Source organism: Garra rufa, chromosome 19 (assembly GCF_049309525.1).
Source record: "Garra rufa chromosome 19, GarRuf1.0, whole genome shotgun sequence".
NCBI classification, from domain to species: domain Eukaryota; kingdom Metazoa; phylum Chordata; class Actinopteri; order Cypriniformes; family Cyprinidae; genus Garra; species Garra rufa.
In genome coordinates, this window is record NC_133379.1 from 36,258,499 (window position 1) to 36,276,511 (window position 18,013).

General features: G+C 32.2%; 1 protein-coding gene across 1 annotated transcript in view; it reads right to left on the reverse strand.

Moving 5' to 3' along the window:
- LOC141292083 (uncharacterized) overlaps window positions 1-18,013 on the reverse strand; it is a 107,366-nt gene that overhangs the window by 50,018 nt on the left and 39,335 nt on the right. Inside the window, exon 9 of the mRNA XM_073824045.1 lies at window positions 3,743-3,874. Coding sequence (XP_073680146.1) covers window positions 3,743-3,874 — 132 coding nt within the window. The remainder of the gene's footprint in view (window positions 1-3,742; window positions 3,875-18,013) is intronic.

Genomic DNA, 18,013 nt, shown 5'->3' on the forward strand with positions numbered 1-18,013 from the left:
GGTTGTGCTTTTTTCTTTTTTTTGTTAAGGTTGTTAAGGTAAAATAAATTATGTTAACATATGCTGCCTTCTACATATCATTTGTCCTTTAAAGTGCCAGTAAATATTTTGCTATATACACATACATAATAATTTTAAGATAAAATAATCACATATGGTTGTGCTTTTTTCTTAAAATTATTATGTATGTATATATATATATATATATGTATATATATATATATATATATATATATATATATATATATATATATATATATATATATAGCAAAATATTTACTGACACTTTAAAGGACAAATGATATGTAGGACATTTTAAATTTTATTTATTAAATATTTTATTTTACTTACTATTGTTTGTTCATTCAGACAGGATTTCATATTCGCATTCATGAGTTGTATTTATGGCATGCTAATTAACCAATTCATGCAGCTGTCTTGATTTAATAAACTGTAATTCTCTGAGAAGAAAGAGCAAAGGAAAGGAGGGATTCCCTCCGACTGAGTCCAGCGGAAATCCATGTTCTCTCTTATCTAGCGAGAAAGAGAAGAACGCAAGGAATTCCAACCGCTCGCCGACCTCTCGCTCGGATTCACCGTTCTGCCTCTCTCTCCCTAATTCCCACACATTAGCAATGGATAACTCATCATGTTTTCATCTGTAAAGAGGTTTCGCTCATATCTAAACGACGGACTCGCCTTTTGAAGGGCTGGTCAAAGGTGCAGTGGGTTTTCTTTTATATTGCCCTCTACTAATACCCCACACTGAGATTTACAGCTCCTGACACACACAAAACTGAAAAAGGTGAACGTGAGGTCAGCAGAGGGTCGTTTTGGTGCCAACATGCTGACATCAAAGCCCTGAAAGATGTAAAAGTCCATGCATGGCTGAAAACGCACCACATGTATATCATTTTGTTTTACAGGCATAGCTCAGAGATATGTTTACCATATGTTGGACACAACAGCTTTCCAATAGAATGCTTCTTACTTTTATGAAGATTACTGACAGCTGTGTTTTAATTTTCGATTCTTTTTTATTCTAATCTTTCGATTTTTGCAACGGCAAGGTCATGGGTTTGATTCTTGGGATACATGCATATATGTGGGATTATAGCTGGAAAAGCTTATTTTTTTTAAATGCAATCAAATACACATTTAACTGAATGCAACTGAACACACATTTGTCAACCCAGCATCAATATACTGGAATTAAATATAGCAATATATAACGAAATACTAAGAATTTTATAACAAAATATTAAGAATTTCAAATGCTTTTTGTATTACAAGTTTTCCGAAGTGTCATCGTTAAATGTGCACAAGGTGTTATCTAATAAATATGGTAAAATGTATGCGCTCAGTTGCATAAATCAGGTTCAGAATTCTTTTTTCATGTTGTTGACATATTAGAGTTAAAGGTTTTTACAGTGGGGATTTTGGATGTCTATTTTTATCGGTCCATTAGTCAGAAAATACCTCCAACAGGCAGAATTTTCACTATTTTCACTGTGTTTTCAGCAATAAAATGTTGTATGAAACCATGCAAATGATATATGAACAAACCCTTCAGTAAAAATCTTCAAAATATAGTAAGGATTAAAACTGTAAATTTTGGTGTATGTATGTGCTGCTAAAGTGGAGAAAAAACTCACAGCATTTAAAGATATGCATTTTTACTATGTCTTTAGGAATAAAGTGTTGTATAAAGTCAGGCAAATTATATATTAACAAATCCTTCAGTAAATACCTTCAGGCTATAAATAGTAATAAAACTGTAAATTTTGGTGCACGCAAGTGCTGCTGAAGTGGAGAAAAAACTCACAGCCTTTAAAGATACACATTTTCAACATGTTTTTAAGAATAAAATGAATGTTGTATACAGGCAGGCAAATCATATATGAACAAACCCTTCAGTAAAAACCTTCAGAATATAGAAAGGAATAAAACTGTAAAGTTTGGTATATGTAGGTGCTGCTGAAGTGGAGAAAAAACGTTTTGAGAATTTTTTATTTTTTAATTTTAATATGTATATTGTACGCATATGTATTTAAGTAAAATCTAAAGACAAAAATACATAATGTGTGATAATATAAACACTGAAAAGTGTATTTTGGATGTTTTCTTCTCACTAGTCTGAAAAAAAAACATGTTATGGAAAATCTCAAAATTCATCAGTGCCTGAAAAACTGTTTTTGCCTGTAATGTCTTGCCTTAAACATTGAATCTACCAGAAACTCTAGCACTACTGACAATGTTTCAGAGTTTTATTTGTCACATAAATGTGAAATGTGATTTTTCACCTCTCGTTTGCATTAAATTCAACATTTCTCTGCTTTTTTACGTTCTCACCATTCGTTTTGCCCCATGGCAATCTCTCAATTCCCTCAAGCCTGCATTTCGTTCAGCTCCCATAGAGAATCAATTGAAAACGGTTGGTCATCTCAGTGTTATTCAGCTTAAACTATTTTCTCATCTGTTTCACATGCTAAATCTCTCAGTCTTTTATTTAATGCCTTCTCTTCCTCTCTCCGTAGCGCTCAGAGGATATTGGCATCTGAGTGAACACAGATGGACGAAGACTAAATATGAGCAATCGAATGACCCCATTAAAAAAAAAAAAAAAAAAAAAAAAATTACTTTAGTGATTTTTAGTCCATTTCTGTAAGCTTTGAGCTCATCTACATGTTAGTATACTTATAAATATTTACAAAATACACATTTAAATGTATGGTATTTCTACCAGAAAGCCTTGAATGTGAATTTAGTGCATTTTATTTTCTGACAAAATAATGTCTCTGCATTTTTTCTATTGAATACGTTAACCCAGCCTGAAATAACTGAAATTAAATATAATAATATATAAATGCATTAGAAAAGCACTATTGGCAAAATTGTAACGTTTATTTTGTCACATAAATGTGAAATGTGATTTTTTGGATTTCGGACTCGGATTTAGCATTTTATTTTGCAACAAAAAAATGTCTCCTCTTTACATTTTTTACATTACTAATACAATATGTCAGCAATACTGATCCCAAACTTTCTACAGGCCGAGACCCGCTTCAGCGCTCTCATCTCCTCCCTCTATCACTCTCTCTCTTTCGTTTCTCTGACTGATGAGGTCATACGTTCGGTTGGAAAAATAAATTCTAAACAGACTGCCTGCAGCTGGGTCTTTTCCGATGAGATGGAAAGAGCCATAAAGAATTAATACGCCTCAAACATACACACACACACACACTCAAGTGTGGGCAGGTATTATTACTTCATTTTCATTTGTTTCTCATTCCAAAGACTGAATGAGAGTTAAATAAATGTATAAATAGTCAAACAGTGAGCGCTTTGTGCTGACAGATATGCCAACTGTAACACCAAAACCAGATTTCTACATTTGCGGAAGAAAATGGGAACAGCACTTGCACTAATAATAAATCACTTACCATTTACCATTCACTGAACAACTGTTCACTATTAAAACATAACGGTTAGGAAAACTGCCATGGCAAGGGATTATTTTTTAAGCACTTGGCTGATGGTTTTATTTTTGATTTAAGGTTTAAAAGTGCACTCGATAAGATGTTCTTGACTTCAACGGAGGTGATTTTGCAAAGGAACTATCTACAAGGAACTCATCTCTGCTGTCTGTTTTGGTTTCGTTCAGAGGATTCTGGGACGTCCTCAATGCTCTTCTATCTCTAAAGTGAACGAATCTTACAGGAAGTATAGTATATGAACTTACATATTCATCAGTGTTTGGGTCTTGGTTCTGGGGCTGTTCGGGCGCAGAAACCTCACAGTCAGGGCTGTAGTGCTCACAGTAGTCAAACGCAGCACGATGGTCCGATACGATCATCAGCTGCTGGATGTCACCCTGAAAACAAAGAAATCAGCTGTTAGAACTTCTGAAATATATGGATGCTTGACATTTCTTTGTACTTGATACAGGCCGTGTAAGAGACAAGTGGACCAGCATAGAACCATGCAAATGATATATGAACAAACCCTTCAGTAAAAATCTTACAGCTTTTAAAGTTATGCATGTTCACCATGTTTTTAGTAATAAAGTTGTTTGTATAAAATCAGGTGAATGATATATGAACAAATCCTTCAGTAAATACCTTCAGACTATGAATAGGAATAAAACTATAAATTTTGGTGCAGGCAAGTTCTGCTGAAGTGGAGAAAAAACTCACAACCTTTAAAGATACACATTTTCAACGTGTTTTTAAGAATAAAACAAATGTTGTATACAAGCAATCAAATGATATATAAATAAACCCTTCAGTAAAAACCTTCAAAATATAGAAAGGAATAAAACTTTAAAGTTTGGTATATATAAGTGCTGCTAAAGTGGAAAAAAAAACACGTTTTTGCCATAGAATCTACCAGAAACTCTAGCACTACTGACAATGTTTCAGAGTTTTGTTTGTCACATAAATGTGAAGCGTGAACAGTTTACTAAGAAATGTGATTTAGTATTACTCTATGTACAAATGTTAAAATAATTTTTTTTAAGTATGTTGCCAAATGATTATCTAAAAAAACCTGAAAAAAAAAACCTGAATACAATTCTTGGAAAACACATGCTTCTAAAGCTGTTTTAATGCAACACAGATTCAGCAGGAATGAGGTTCACTAATGAAGTAATTCTCATTTAATATAGCGGTTAAGTAAGTGAGTCAGATTACTTCAGTAACTGCTCAGACTGATTCGTAAGTGTCTGGAGGAATCCAGACGTCCAAGAACCATCAACAGAAAAACTGAATAAGAACTGTTCTTTGTTTGCCAACCCTACAAATGAATTGTATACTAATGCATTACTACACTCTCAAAAAGGAAGTTAATTTTTAACACATTGTTTGTGTTATGTCTATTTTAGCACATTTTGGGTTACTTTGTGTTAAATGTGTGTTAAAAACGAAAAAGAAAATATCCAACACAGTGTGTCCAACACAATATGTGTTAAATATCAGCTTCACTTCATGAGCCGTTATTCAACTGAGACAAGCAAATTTCTTTGGCACATACATGGTAGCCGGAAAACTGCCTCACGAATGGCCATGCGAGCTGCGTCTGCGCCTGCTGCACATCTCGACGGTGGGAGCTTATTTTAACAAGCTTTATGGTTTCTTTTGTTAGATTAATTGTGAACAGAATCGCTTTTAATTAATCATTGACACGTTGTAGTGCTTCACATGAGGAAATGCATTCGTTCGTCGCGTCTCTCTTTGAAAATGAACATTCGTGGTGCCATGTATTGTGCAAATTGCCCTAACGCTAACATAATCTCTGATGCTTAAGCTTTTCTTGCCTTTTTAGCTAACGTTATCGCTATTTTATTTCTTTCTATTTTATTCGCTATGTGTAGCCTATAAATAACAAAAGTATCTTTATTTTACTCTTGCAGCTTTGAATGGAAGACACTCCTGAAGCGCTTGGGCAGTTACTGACGAGACAGGAGACGAACGAGAGACTTCATCTCACGACCCTCATTACCACTTGTATGCTGATAAAAAATAATACTTAAGAGGTGGTCAAATACCACAATTTTTTAAAATTTAAAGTACAAACTTTATAAACCAATAACAACTTTTCACTCAAGGAACAATTAAAATGTTGAAATGACTGTTGTTTACCTCTCTCTTTTTTAACCTTTTTAAGTTTTTATCTAATTGTTAGTAGCAGGTTTAATAAATTGTGTTTAAACTATATATTAGTTTGCAGTGTCTTTATTGCATACAAAATTTGGTAAAAAAAAATAACACATACTTGACACAAATTGTGTATTTATAACACAATAGTGTGTAGAAAAAATCAACACAAATCTGTGTTAGCTGGAATAACACACTGGTTGAGTTAAAACTAACACAAAATGGTGTGTTAAGAAACAACACAGGCTGTTGTTTTGTTTTTAACACATCCTTTTTAAGAGTGTAAGAAACATCTACAATGTTCACACAAACAGGACATGCTGAGCCTTCATGTGAATTAGGAAATAGGAATTCAAAACAGCATTATGTCGAATTCATCCAAAATACAAACACACATTGAAACAGCAGAGACATGGCTGGGCTTTCTGCAAAACAGCTGTATACTTTCATTCAATAACCATGGTTTTTGGAAAAATAATGAATACAGTATGGAAAAGGGATGAAACACCTGTTGCAATAGGACAGGAAACACACACACACACATAGACACGGTGAAAGTGGGTCACAGTCTGGGAGGAGAGAGTTGAGTCAGAACCAAAGTGGATGCCAAAACTGTCCAATTGAATTAGGGCACAATGACCAGCACCTGTACACTTACACACACACACACAGACACACTACGAGACAGAAACATTCCCTTACCATCTGAAAAGGTAATTTCGTGTTTTACTGACTTCACAATACGCTCTCTTTGCAAAACAATAATCCACTTGTCCATAATAACTATAATTTGAGAGCATTTTTCTCTCATTTCGACATGCACACAAACACACACACACAATCCTTTCAGTCATTTGAGTAAATCAGTCTGGTTGTTCATATGACAACATATAGTTCAAGATAAACATTAACAAACAAGTAGAGCTGTGCAACAATTAATCGCATCCAAAATAAAAGTTTTTGTTTTGTTTGTACTACTTTTCTACTTTTTAATATGTATATATAAATACACACACATACAGTTTATATTTTGAAAATATTTACATGTATATTTTTATTAATATTATTTATTAATATACTTAATATATAAACTTAACATATGTTTCTTAAATATATCCATGCATGTACACACACAAGAAAACTGGACCATAAAATAGTCCAAAATACATTGCATGGGTCAAAATGATCAATCTTTCATTTATGCCAAAAAATCATTAGGATATTAAGTAAAGATCATGTTATATTAGGATATATTGTACATTTCCTACCATAAATATATCAAAACTTACTTTTTGATTAGCAATATGCATTGCTAAGAAGTTCATTTGGACAACTTTAAAGGCGATTTTCTCAATATTTAGATTCTAGATTTTTAAATAGTTGTATCTCAGCTAAATATTTTCCTATCCTAACAAACCATACATCAATGGAAAGCTTATTTATCCAGCTTTGTTTATCCAATAAAAATTACCATTACGACTAGTTTTGTGGTCCAGGGTCACATATATCATGTAAAGAAAACTTTTATTTTAGATGCGATTAATCGTGATTAATCGTTCACTACAAACAAGCTTTATTACTATCATGATAACCATTATCCTAACGAAATATTAAAAAGCATTACAATATTGTGGCATCAGCTGCACACAGAGACACACACTCATGCAATCCTTTCAATTATGAGTGCTGTAATCTGATTCACGAACAAATGACTCTTAAGAATCACTCAAAAAGATTTCAAAACTCAGAAGTTATCAGTGTAAATCACTCTGGATGTTTATGTGACACGTGTAGTTGAACATAAACATTAGCAAAAAGGCTTTTTCAGTACAATAACTGTTATTTTAATTAAATAAAAAATCATGACTAGTTATTTGATTCAATGAAATGGCTCATATGAATCAGTCAAATCGAAGTTAGAAATATTATGTATATGTATAATCTGTTATATTTTTAAATTTACTATATATTTTTTTCTGTAAATATATATTTTGTATATCTTACGAATCAGTTAAAAAAAAATCACAAACTCACAAGTTATTGGTTTTAATCAGACTGGATGTTTATATGACAACTTGTAGTTGCAGATAAACATTAACAAAGGGGTTTGATTATAATAAATGTTACTTTAATCAGATCATTTAAAAAACATGGCAATATTGTTGCATCGGTTGAGGCATTTGATTTCCCATGATACATGGCCGTGTTTACTGTTAATTCTTGTTGTTAGTTTGTGTTTATAACAGCAATTATTAAGTCATATTCAGTAATCTTCAACTGATATGTTTACAATTTTAGTTTGTTTTGAAGGTTAAAAGTTGTTCCACTTATCATGAATGAATAAGTGTAATTTATTCAAAAGCTGACGTTGCATCATCATTACAAAAATAGTTTTTGTTTCGTCCCGTTTGTAAATGTGCAGGAAACTATGATTTATTATACCAGTCAGATTCATATATCAGTATAATCGGCGACCCTTCCATGTTATACACGCACAAATACACATTTTTCCCACAGCGATCCGAGAAAACATGTACAAGCAGGCGGAGAAAATGTGGGCAAAGTGAGTGTGAACTCAGGAAGATGAATGTCTGGAACTGACACGAGTTTAGAGTTAAACATGAAGAGACTAGTGCACACACACACACACACACACATTATCTAATGGAGGAGGTTTAAATCAGCATGGGAAAACACGACACTAAGAGAGAGAGACAGAAAGAGACAGACAGCCGTGCAGAAGGCTCTCCAGGCTGTGTGGAGATTTGGCTGTGAGAGCGACCAGACAGAATCAGCACAGCAAACACAAGAGCTGCAGAACACGACCCACAAAACAAAACACTTCTGGAGGTGAGCAAACAGCTGAACACAGAGCTCTAAAGGATGCATTGCATAACACAGAGAAGTATGGGTACTTCTTCTTTTTCTCTTAGACAAACTTGTTCCAGAGTAACACGTTTCAAGTTTTGCTTTGTTTAGCAAGTATGCACTAAATTGATCAAAAGTAATAATAGTAAAGGCATCTATAAAGTAGTTACTAAAAAAATGTGTGAACCTGGACCACAAAACCAATCGTAAGTAGCAAAGCCAATATTGTCGATTTTTCTTTTATGACAAAAATCTTTAGGATATTAAGTAAAGATCATGTTCCATGAAGATATTTTGTAAATTTACTACCGTAAATATATCAAAACTTAATTTTTGATTAGTAATATGCATTGCTAAGAAGTTCATTCGGACAACTATAAAGGCGATTTTCTCAATATTAGAATTTTTTTTGCACCCTCAGATTTTAGATTTTCAAATAGTTGTATCTCGGTCAAATATTGTCCTATGCTAACAAACCATACATCAATGGAAAGCTTGTTTATTCAGATAAATGCTGTTCTTTTACAACAATTATCTGCACTTTAGTAGCTTTATAACATAACATCAGAAATCTCAGAAAAAAAATATTATTTTTTAATAAACGAATGCAAAGTGGAGCGTTAAATGTTACACTCTGTGAAGTAAAAATTAATTTTTTCATTTAATAAAAAATAACAGATTTACTAACATATTTTCTCAAATATAAACATGCATGTGTGTGTGTTTAATAAATATGCACAGTATACACACATATAAATTTGTGTGTAAACAACAAAAACTTATTTTGGATGCGATTAATCACGATTAATCATTTGACAGCACTACAAATTATATTTGTATGACAAACAAGCCTATTATTAGCATGCTGTTCATATGCACTAAAAGACATTTATTAAGTTGCAGACGTCTATTTCAAATAAATGTTGTTCTTTTGAACACTCTGATTATCAAAAAAGCCTGAAAATGAATGTTTCTGAGCAGAAAATCAGCATCTTAGAATGATTTCTGAAGGATCGAGTGACACTAAAGACTGGAGTAACAATGCTGGAAATTCAGCTTTGCATCACAGGAATAAATTCTATTTTAAAACATATTCAGCTATTTGAAATTGCAATAATATTTCACAATTTTATATTTTTTACCATATGTTTAATCAAATAAATGCACCCCTATAAACCAGAAGAGACTTCTTTTAAAAAAACTGTGTAAGTAGCATCCCTGGTTTTATTCCCTGTTTTTGCTCTCTTTGTCACTCGTGACATTTTCCTAAGGCTTTACTGTAGAAACACTGACGGTAGTCATTTCTCTCTGGATTGTTTGCCAGTGTAAACATGTGTTTGGACGTGACACCAGAGTCACATCCAAAATCCAGAGTCTGCTAAATCCACAAACCTTTCAAACCGGCCCAATACACACACAAAGACAAATCTACTGTTCTTAATGTAAACTAAATATAATCACAGTGATGTAATTTCATCACACTCTTATCCCGAAGCAAATTACAAGACATCTGTTGCTTTAAATAATCATTTCACACCATCAAACACATTCAGATGAGCCCTAACCTTAAAATAAAACTTTGAGACAATATTTAGTCATTAACCCCTTAATTAATCACAGTCGTCTTCCTCTGCTCATAATCGAACAATAGTATAAACTGAACTGGCCGCCTTCTGTAATACTCATTTCTCCGTCATCTGCAAATATGAATATTTGAAACCAGAATGAAACAGGTCTGTAAAACGATCCCTTGGACTTTCCGCATTACTCTAGATTTGAACATACAACCTTCCTGTTTGCATAGCGTGAGAGGAGAAGAACAGGCAGAAACAGAGGTGAACAGAGACGACGGATCTATTCTGGGATTTCAGTGTGTCTGAAAGAAATGAATCACATTAATGTGGGACAGAGAGAGGGAGAGAGAGAATAATAGACATTGCTTTGTCAGCAACTTTGAAATACGAGCATCTTTTTCGCCAAAAGCTCCCCACATCTCTCTCTGGAGTCCGAACTAACTGTTTCAGCAGCTGCCTGTGGTGACGTGTGCAGCCAAAACACTGTACACACACACAGAAACACGTTTTAATTGTTTTAAAACAACACAACTTTTTCGAAAATTAGCATCAAGTGGCTGCAGCCGACAGAAGGGGGCGACAGACGGCACTGCTGGAAATGAGTAAAAATGGAGGAACGATCCCAGACTTTTTTCTGGTAGGGAGCCCAGAGTACAACACGTTCCCTTCAGGACTCGAAAACATCTCGAATCCTCTTTCTGTTCTGCCATATTTCAATTCGACACACATGCAACATGTTCACACACATGTGCACTTACTGCACACACACATCGGATGAATCTCATAAAACATGTCATATTACAATAAAAAAGGTATATAATTAATTAATTTATTATGATTATATTATTTAAGGTATATATACTCAATTAATATTATAATTATAAAATGATATAAATATAAAACAATAAATATATCATACTATAAATATTTAAATTATAATATTTGTTGATATAATATAATTTATCATTTTATAATTTAATTATAATATATATATGTGACCCTGGACCACAAAACCAGTCTTAAGTTGCTGGGGTATATTTGTAGCAATAGTAAAAAATACAATGCATGGGTCAAAATTTTTGATTTTTCTTTTATGACAAAAATCAATTAGAAATTAAGTAAAGTTCATGTTCCATGAAGATTTTTTGTAAAATTCCTACTGTAAACATATCAAAATGTAATTTTTGGTTTGTAATATGCATTGTTAAGAACCTAATTTGGACAACTTTAAAGGAGATTTTCTCAGTCTTTTTGATTTTTTTGCATCCTCAGATTTCTGATTTCAAATAGATGTATCTCGGCCAAATATTGTCCTATCCCAACAAACCATACATCAATAGAAAGCTTATTTATTGAGCTTTCATATGATGTATAAATCTCAGTTTACTCAAATTTAACCTTATGACTGGTTTTGTGGTCCAGGGTCACATATAAATATAAAATAATATTTTATATATATATATATATATATATATATATATATATATTAAAAATAATATTATAATTATGTAAAAATAATAAAGCATCTATATATTACACCCACATATACAGTTATTAATACCTATAAATGTATTATACACACATACATACATACATGATTAATATTAAATCATATATAATAGTATATATTAATAAATATATTGTAATTATGCCAAATAATAATAAAATAATACATAAAAATGTTTATAAATAATATTACCATTAGAATTATTTATTTATAATATTATAATAAAATTATAATATTAATTTATATTAGAATTATTACTATTTATAATATTAATAATATTACTTTAGTTTATAAATTTATAATTTAATATATAATATATTAATATAAATTTAGTTTACATATGATGCATAAGGAAAATGAATGATTTTATGTTTTAATTAATGATTTTTTGGATTAGCATGCTGGCTTTTTCATGAGAGTTTTTGTGTAATTCTGTAAATTATCATAAAAAATTTAGACACAATGTTAAATATCTTGACAGCCTTTTTAGAATTTCGACTGATGTTGGAGTTAAATATGACCCAGACATGTTTTTGACAGTTTGTGTTAGCTTCACCCACACAAGCACACTCTATCCGGTCTAACCGATGTTTTAAAGCTTGAGGTCTTGTACTTATTAGGTTTGTTTAAAAATGACATCATCGCAGCTGCTTATGACCTCATCAGCCCAAGACACGGGAAACAGGCCGCATGTGATCCGCATTAGAACATGGGCTCGCTGTGGGAGAGATCGCAAAACCATTTTAATGAAGCAGCATGAAAACGCTCCACAAGAGCGACTGGATATCTGGGCGAACTCGAGACCGCAATTGCTGCATGCAGACGCTCACACGTGTGATGGTGTTCACACACACACACACACACACTTGCAGGCAGCGTCTGGCCATTCTCAAGAGTCGAAAAAACCAACCACAGAAACCAAACCATCCAATGACGTGAACACACACACAGTGGCAGCGTCTGGAGACCTTTAAGATCTGTGCCAAAAGCAACAGGCATGTCTACCACTGCATTTTCCCTGCGTTCCTTTTGTCCACCAACCCACCGTCAGCATTCGCTCCTTCATTTCTCCTTTACTCCATCACTCACCTCCACTTTCACTTCTCCGTTTGATTATAATGGCGTCTCCAGACCTACAGCGAAAGAGTCTTGGTCTTTTACGCTCAGCTTCCTCAACTGCAGCTTTGAATGATGGATTATTTCGATTGTTTTCACTAGGAACTATTATGAAGTTTAATTTGGAATGCTGGGAAACTACTGAAACAAAACATCTGTGCAATGTTTCTTTAATGCTCTCAGACATTCGGGATGAGATCTGAGTTTATTTACTCAACTTACATACAAATGATGCATATTTAAATTTACTGTAAGCAGGACCAAATGGAATTGCAAATAAAATGTGATGTATGGGTCAAAAACATCAGTTTTTCTTGTATGCCAAAAATCATTAGGATATTAGGTTCCATGAAGATATTTTGTCAATTTTCCCATCGTAAATATATCAAAACTTAATTTTTGCTTAGTAATATGCATTGCTAAAAACTTCATTTGGACACCTATAAAGGCAATTTCTCAGTATTTCGATTTTTTTGCACCCTCAGATTCCAGACAGATTCAAATTGTTGTATCTCGGCCAAATATTGTCTTATCCTAACGAACCATACATTTATTCAGCTTATTTATTCAGCTTTCAGATAATGTAAATAAATCTCAGTTTTAAAAAAGAATTACCCTTGTGACTGGTTTTGTGGTCCAGGGTCATAAATAATAATTTAATTGACTGTTTGTGGCTGCATATGTTAGTGGTTGGTTTTTGAAAGAAGTCTTTTATGCTATTAAGGCTGCATTTATTTGATAAAAAATACAGTAAAATTAGTAATAAGAATTCTTTGATGAAAAGAATGTTCAAAATAACAGCAGTTATTAGAAATAGAAATCTTTTATAACACAATAAATGTCTTTACTGTCACTTTTGATCAATTTAATGCATCCTTAATGAATAAAATTACAAATTTCTTTAAAAAATAATAAATCACGCAGGAGTATTGAATTTCTCCCAAGAAACTTTGGGTTTTCTCAGAAAATATTGCGTTCACTAAAGAAACATTGCAATTTATCGCTAAATAAGTGCGTTCTCTCGCAAAAGAAATGCAAGAAACTTTGCATTTTATCACAAAATATTTGCATTCTCATGCAGAAGTATTGCATTTCTTCCCAAAAACTGCATGTTCTCAGAAAACTTTAGCATTTTCTTGGAAAAAACAATGCGTTCACTCAGGAAACATTGCATTTCTCACAAAATATTTGCATTCGCTTGCAAAAGTATTACATTTCTCTCAAGAAACCTTACATTTTACTGCATTTTTTACAGTAGTGTATATAGGAAAAATTTCAACCAATCAAGTCTTGACTCACATTATCAAGTCCCGCCCACTTTTCTATTCTCTACACAATATTTTGTTCCACTCAGAAATGCATCACAACAAAGAAGTTAATTGCTACTGAATACATTTTCATGTCTTTATGACGTCTCTCTTGCTTTTAAAACTGCTGTTCTGTTTCTTTAAATGTGAAACTCTAAACTTTAAGCATTTCTTTGATTATCTTTCCTCCTCTCTCATTTTCTCTCACTCAGGTGAGACATAGAGAATGATGATATAGACTAGTGCAATGACTGATGTGTGAATCATGCTGATTTCAACCCTTGTCTGCAGGATTTGTACCTAGGAGAGAGAGATTCTCTCTCACACACACACACACACACACACACACACACACACACACACACACACTTCTGCTGACCTGTACGTGTGTTTTGGAAACCCCCACAATGATGTCATGAGCCTCAAACTCCTCATCCTGACCAGAACTTTCCACAAAAACACCACCTTTGCCTCTGTGTGTGTGAGAAATTTATGCACTGTTGAATATGAAGCAAACTTTTCCATCTGATACAAACCTAAAACTGATAACAGTGAGATGCTGCAGGAGAATGTAGAAGATAAAAAACTGCCTTATTGTCCACTTTGGAATGCTCTATACGTGCAGAAATTGACTATCCTTACGAAAAAGAAGTTTATTAAAGTGTGCTATTAGTATACTACTTTTAAACTTTAGTCAAATTTTTATGTACTTCTCAGATATGTCCTTTATATACTTCTCAGAAATAAAAATGACAATGAAGTATACTTGACTTATACTTAATATATTTGAAATATATTTGAGCTATTCTGAATTGGTTTTCATTGTTGTACGCTAGGGGCGCTATTGCACATCTTCTGTACAAAATTTCCAAAACACAAGTGAAGAAGAAACCAAAACAACAGATGCTTCCACATGTAATCTAACACAATCTTCAGACATAAAACAGCATCAAAACCATAGATATGTAATAAAATGTTGACCAATGAAGAGGTAATAATGACTGTCAAGCTTTGGGGTGTTGATCAACTCCATCTATGTTTTGATTATCATGAATAGTCTTTTTTTTTTAGCTTTTTGTTTAAAATGTTGCTTATTTATTCATTTATTATTTATGAAACTTACCCACATTCAAGTGTTTATAAAAAAAAGAATGCATAAAGCTAGAATAAAATGTTTTTGTTAACATTGTTTGATGTTTTATATGATCAGATATTCATATAACAAAATATATACAAATTAATACCTAAATAGGGACATAGTAGTATACTTAAAGTATGGTGTAAAGTTCACTTAAAGAACACTTACAAGTAAACTTGCAATTTAAAACTACTAAACTATTAGCTAACTAAGACTATACTTCAAATTGTACCAAAAATGCATTAAAAAGTATTTAATTAGTAAACTATCAGTATACCAATAAGTTCACTTTTAGTATACTTGCAGTACAAACTAGTTGTGTACTCAAAGCTTACTTTTATACTTAAAGTATACTTAAAATATACTTTTATATACTAGCTAGAAAGTGGGCCAATTTAGTCCCAAGGAGTACTGAAATAGTACACTTAAAATTATACTACACTGATATTTGCATACTTACTACATAAAGTATACTTAAAAGTGTATTTTTATATACCTGAAAGTGGGTCAATTTAGTCCCAAGGAGTATTGAAATAGTACACTTAAAATTATACTACACTGATATTTGCATACTTACTACATAAAGTATACTTAAAAGTGTATTTTTATATACCTGAAAGTGGGTCAATTTAGTCCCAAGGAGTATTGAAATAGTACACATAAAAGTATGCTACTATTACACTGATATTTGTATACTTACTACATAAAGTATACTTAAAAGTATACTTTTATATACTAGAAAGTGGGCCAATTTAGTCCCAAGGAGTATTGAAATAGTAGACTTAAAAGTATGCTACTAGTACACTGATATTTGTATACTTACTACATAAAGTATACTTAAAAGTATACTTTTATATACTAGAAAGTGGGCCAATTTAGTCCCAATGAGTATTGAAATAGTACACTTAAAATTATACTACACTGATATTTGCATACTTACTACATAAAGTATACTTAAAAGTGTATTTTTGTATACCTGAAAGTGGGTTAATTTAGTCCCAAGGAGTATTGAAATAGTACACTTAAAAGTATGCTACTAGTACACTGATATTTGTATATTTACTACATAAAGTATACTTAAAAGTGTATTTTTATATACCTGAAAGTGGGTCAATTTAGTCCCAAGGAGTATTAAAATAGTACACATAAAAGTATGCTACTAGTACACTGATATTTGTATACTTACTACATAAAGTATACTTAAAAGTATACTTTTATATACTAGAAAGTGGGCCAATTTAGTCCCAATGAGTACTGAAATAGTACACTTAAAATTATACTACTAGTACACTGATATTTGCATACTTACTACATAAAGTATACTTAAAAGTGTATTTTTAAATACCTGAAAGTGGGCCAATTTAGTCCCAAGGAGTATTGAAATAGTACACTTAAAAGTATGCTACTAGTACACTGATATTTGTATACTTACTACATAAAGTATACTTAAAAGTATACTTTTATATACTAGAAAGTGGGCCAATTTAGTCCCAATGAGTATTGAAATAGTACACTTAAAATTATACTACACTGATATTTGCATACTTACTTCATAAAGTATACTTAAAAGTGTATTTTTATATATCTGAAAGTGGGTCAATTTAGTCCCAAGGAGTACTGAAATAGTACACTTAAAATTATACTACTAGTACACTGATATTTGTATATTTACTACATAAAGTATATAAAAATATACTTAATAAAATTAACTTGAAGTATGCTTTTTGGTAAGGGTATACAAATACTAAAGTATGTTTTACAATTTAAGTCTTTCTACCTCAAAATGTTACATTTAATTAAATGTGTTACTGTACTTGGATGAAATCATTGAGCTCTGATATCTATAAAGTATACATGCTGTCGATTTCAGCCAAAATGAAACATCTTAGAAGACAGCATCATTTTGCACCCTAAGTGTGACTGATGCAAAAAATGTTGCTTACAAAGTTTTGCAACATGCAGTTAAGAAGCAACTGGAGAAATGTAAGCACTTAAATCTAAATAAACCCAATATCGCTCAATAGACCTGCTTCATTTCTTTGTCTCTTGTCTATTCTCTTTCTTTCTGTTTATCTTAGTGAACTGTGTCAGCGTTTAAGGGAATTGAATTACGCGTGGAGATTCTGAATTGAAATATGATTTTGCTGTGTGTATACGGCAGGGCTTTGGTTGAGGTTCTGTGGTGACTCTGTGTCTCGCTCTGTGGAAAAAAACACACCGCTCTTTCCATTTTCTCCAAACACTTTAACTTCAAACAGAAAGGTAGACCAAACCGTAAAGACACATCAGCATTCCATAAAGCCTGCGTGTCTGTGGTCGAATCCCTCGGGATGAACACTAACATTACCTACAGTCCTTCTGAATGACTCACATCCACTCACACACTGTTCCAATCCCATAATCCTCCAGCTTTCGCTATCAGGAGACACTGAGATTAAACAAACGGCAACAAATTTAATTTCCTAAAATGGAATTTGTATGTTTTCCGCAAAAATACTAACAAATGGCTCACTGATGCTCCACAGAAGAAAATGCTGTAGGATTTACTTTGCAACTTTTTCACTTAGAAATTGTTTGTAGATTTCACAAATAATTACAAATAAACAGCAAGTAACAGAATTAAACATGACATTTCAAAGTAGAAAAACTGAATTCTGAATCTTTGTTTTATTTACAACTTTGAAAGTATTTTTATAGTGTATACACTGTTAATTATCCACTATTTTTAAAAAACAGTATGAAAGAGTTTTATTTTTATCCAAAATGGTGCAAAAATGTTTTAACTTTTGACTGTCTAAACCAACAACATAAAAAACAAATATTAAATATTTCCAAGTAAAATACTGCAT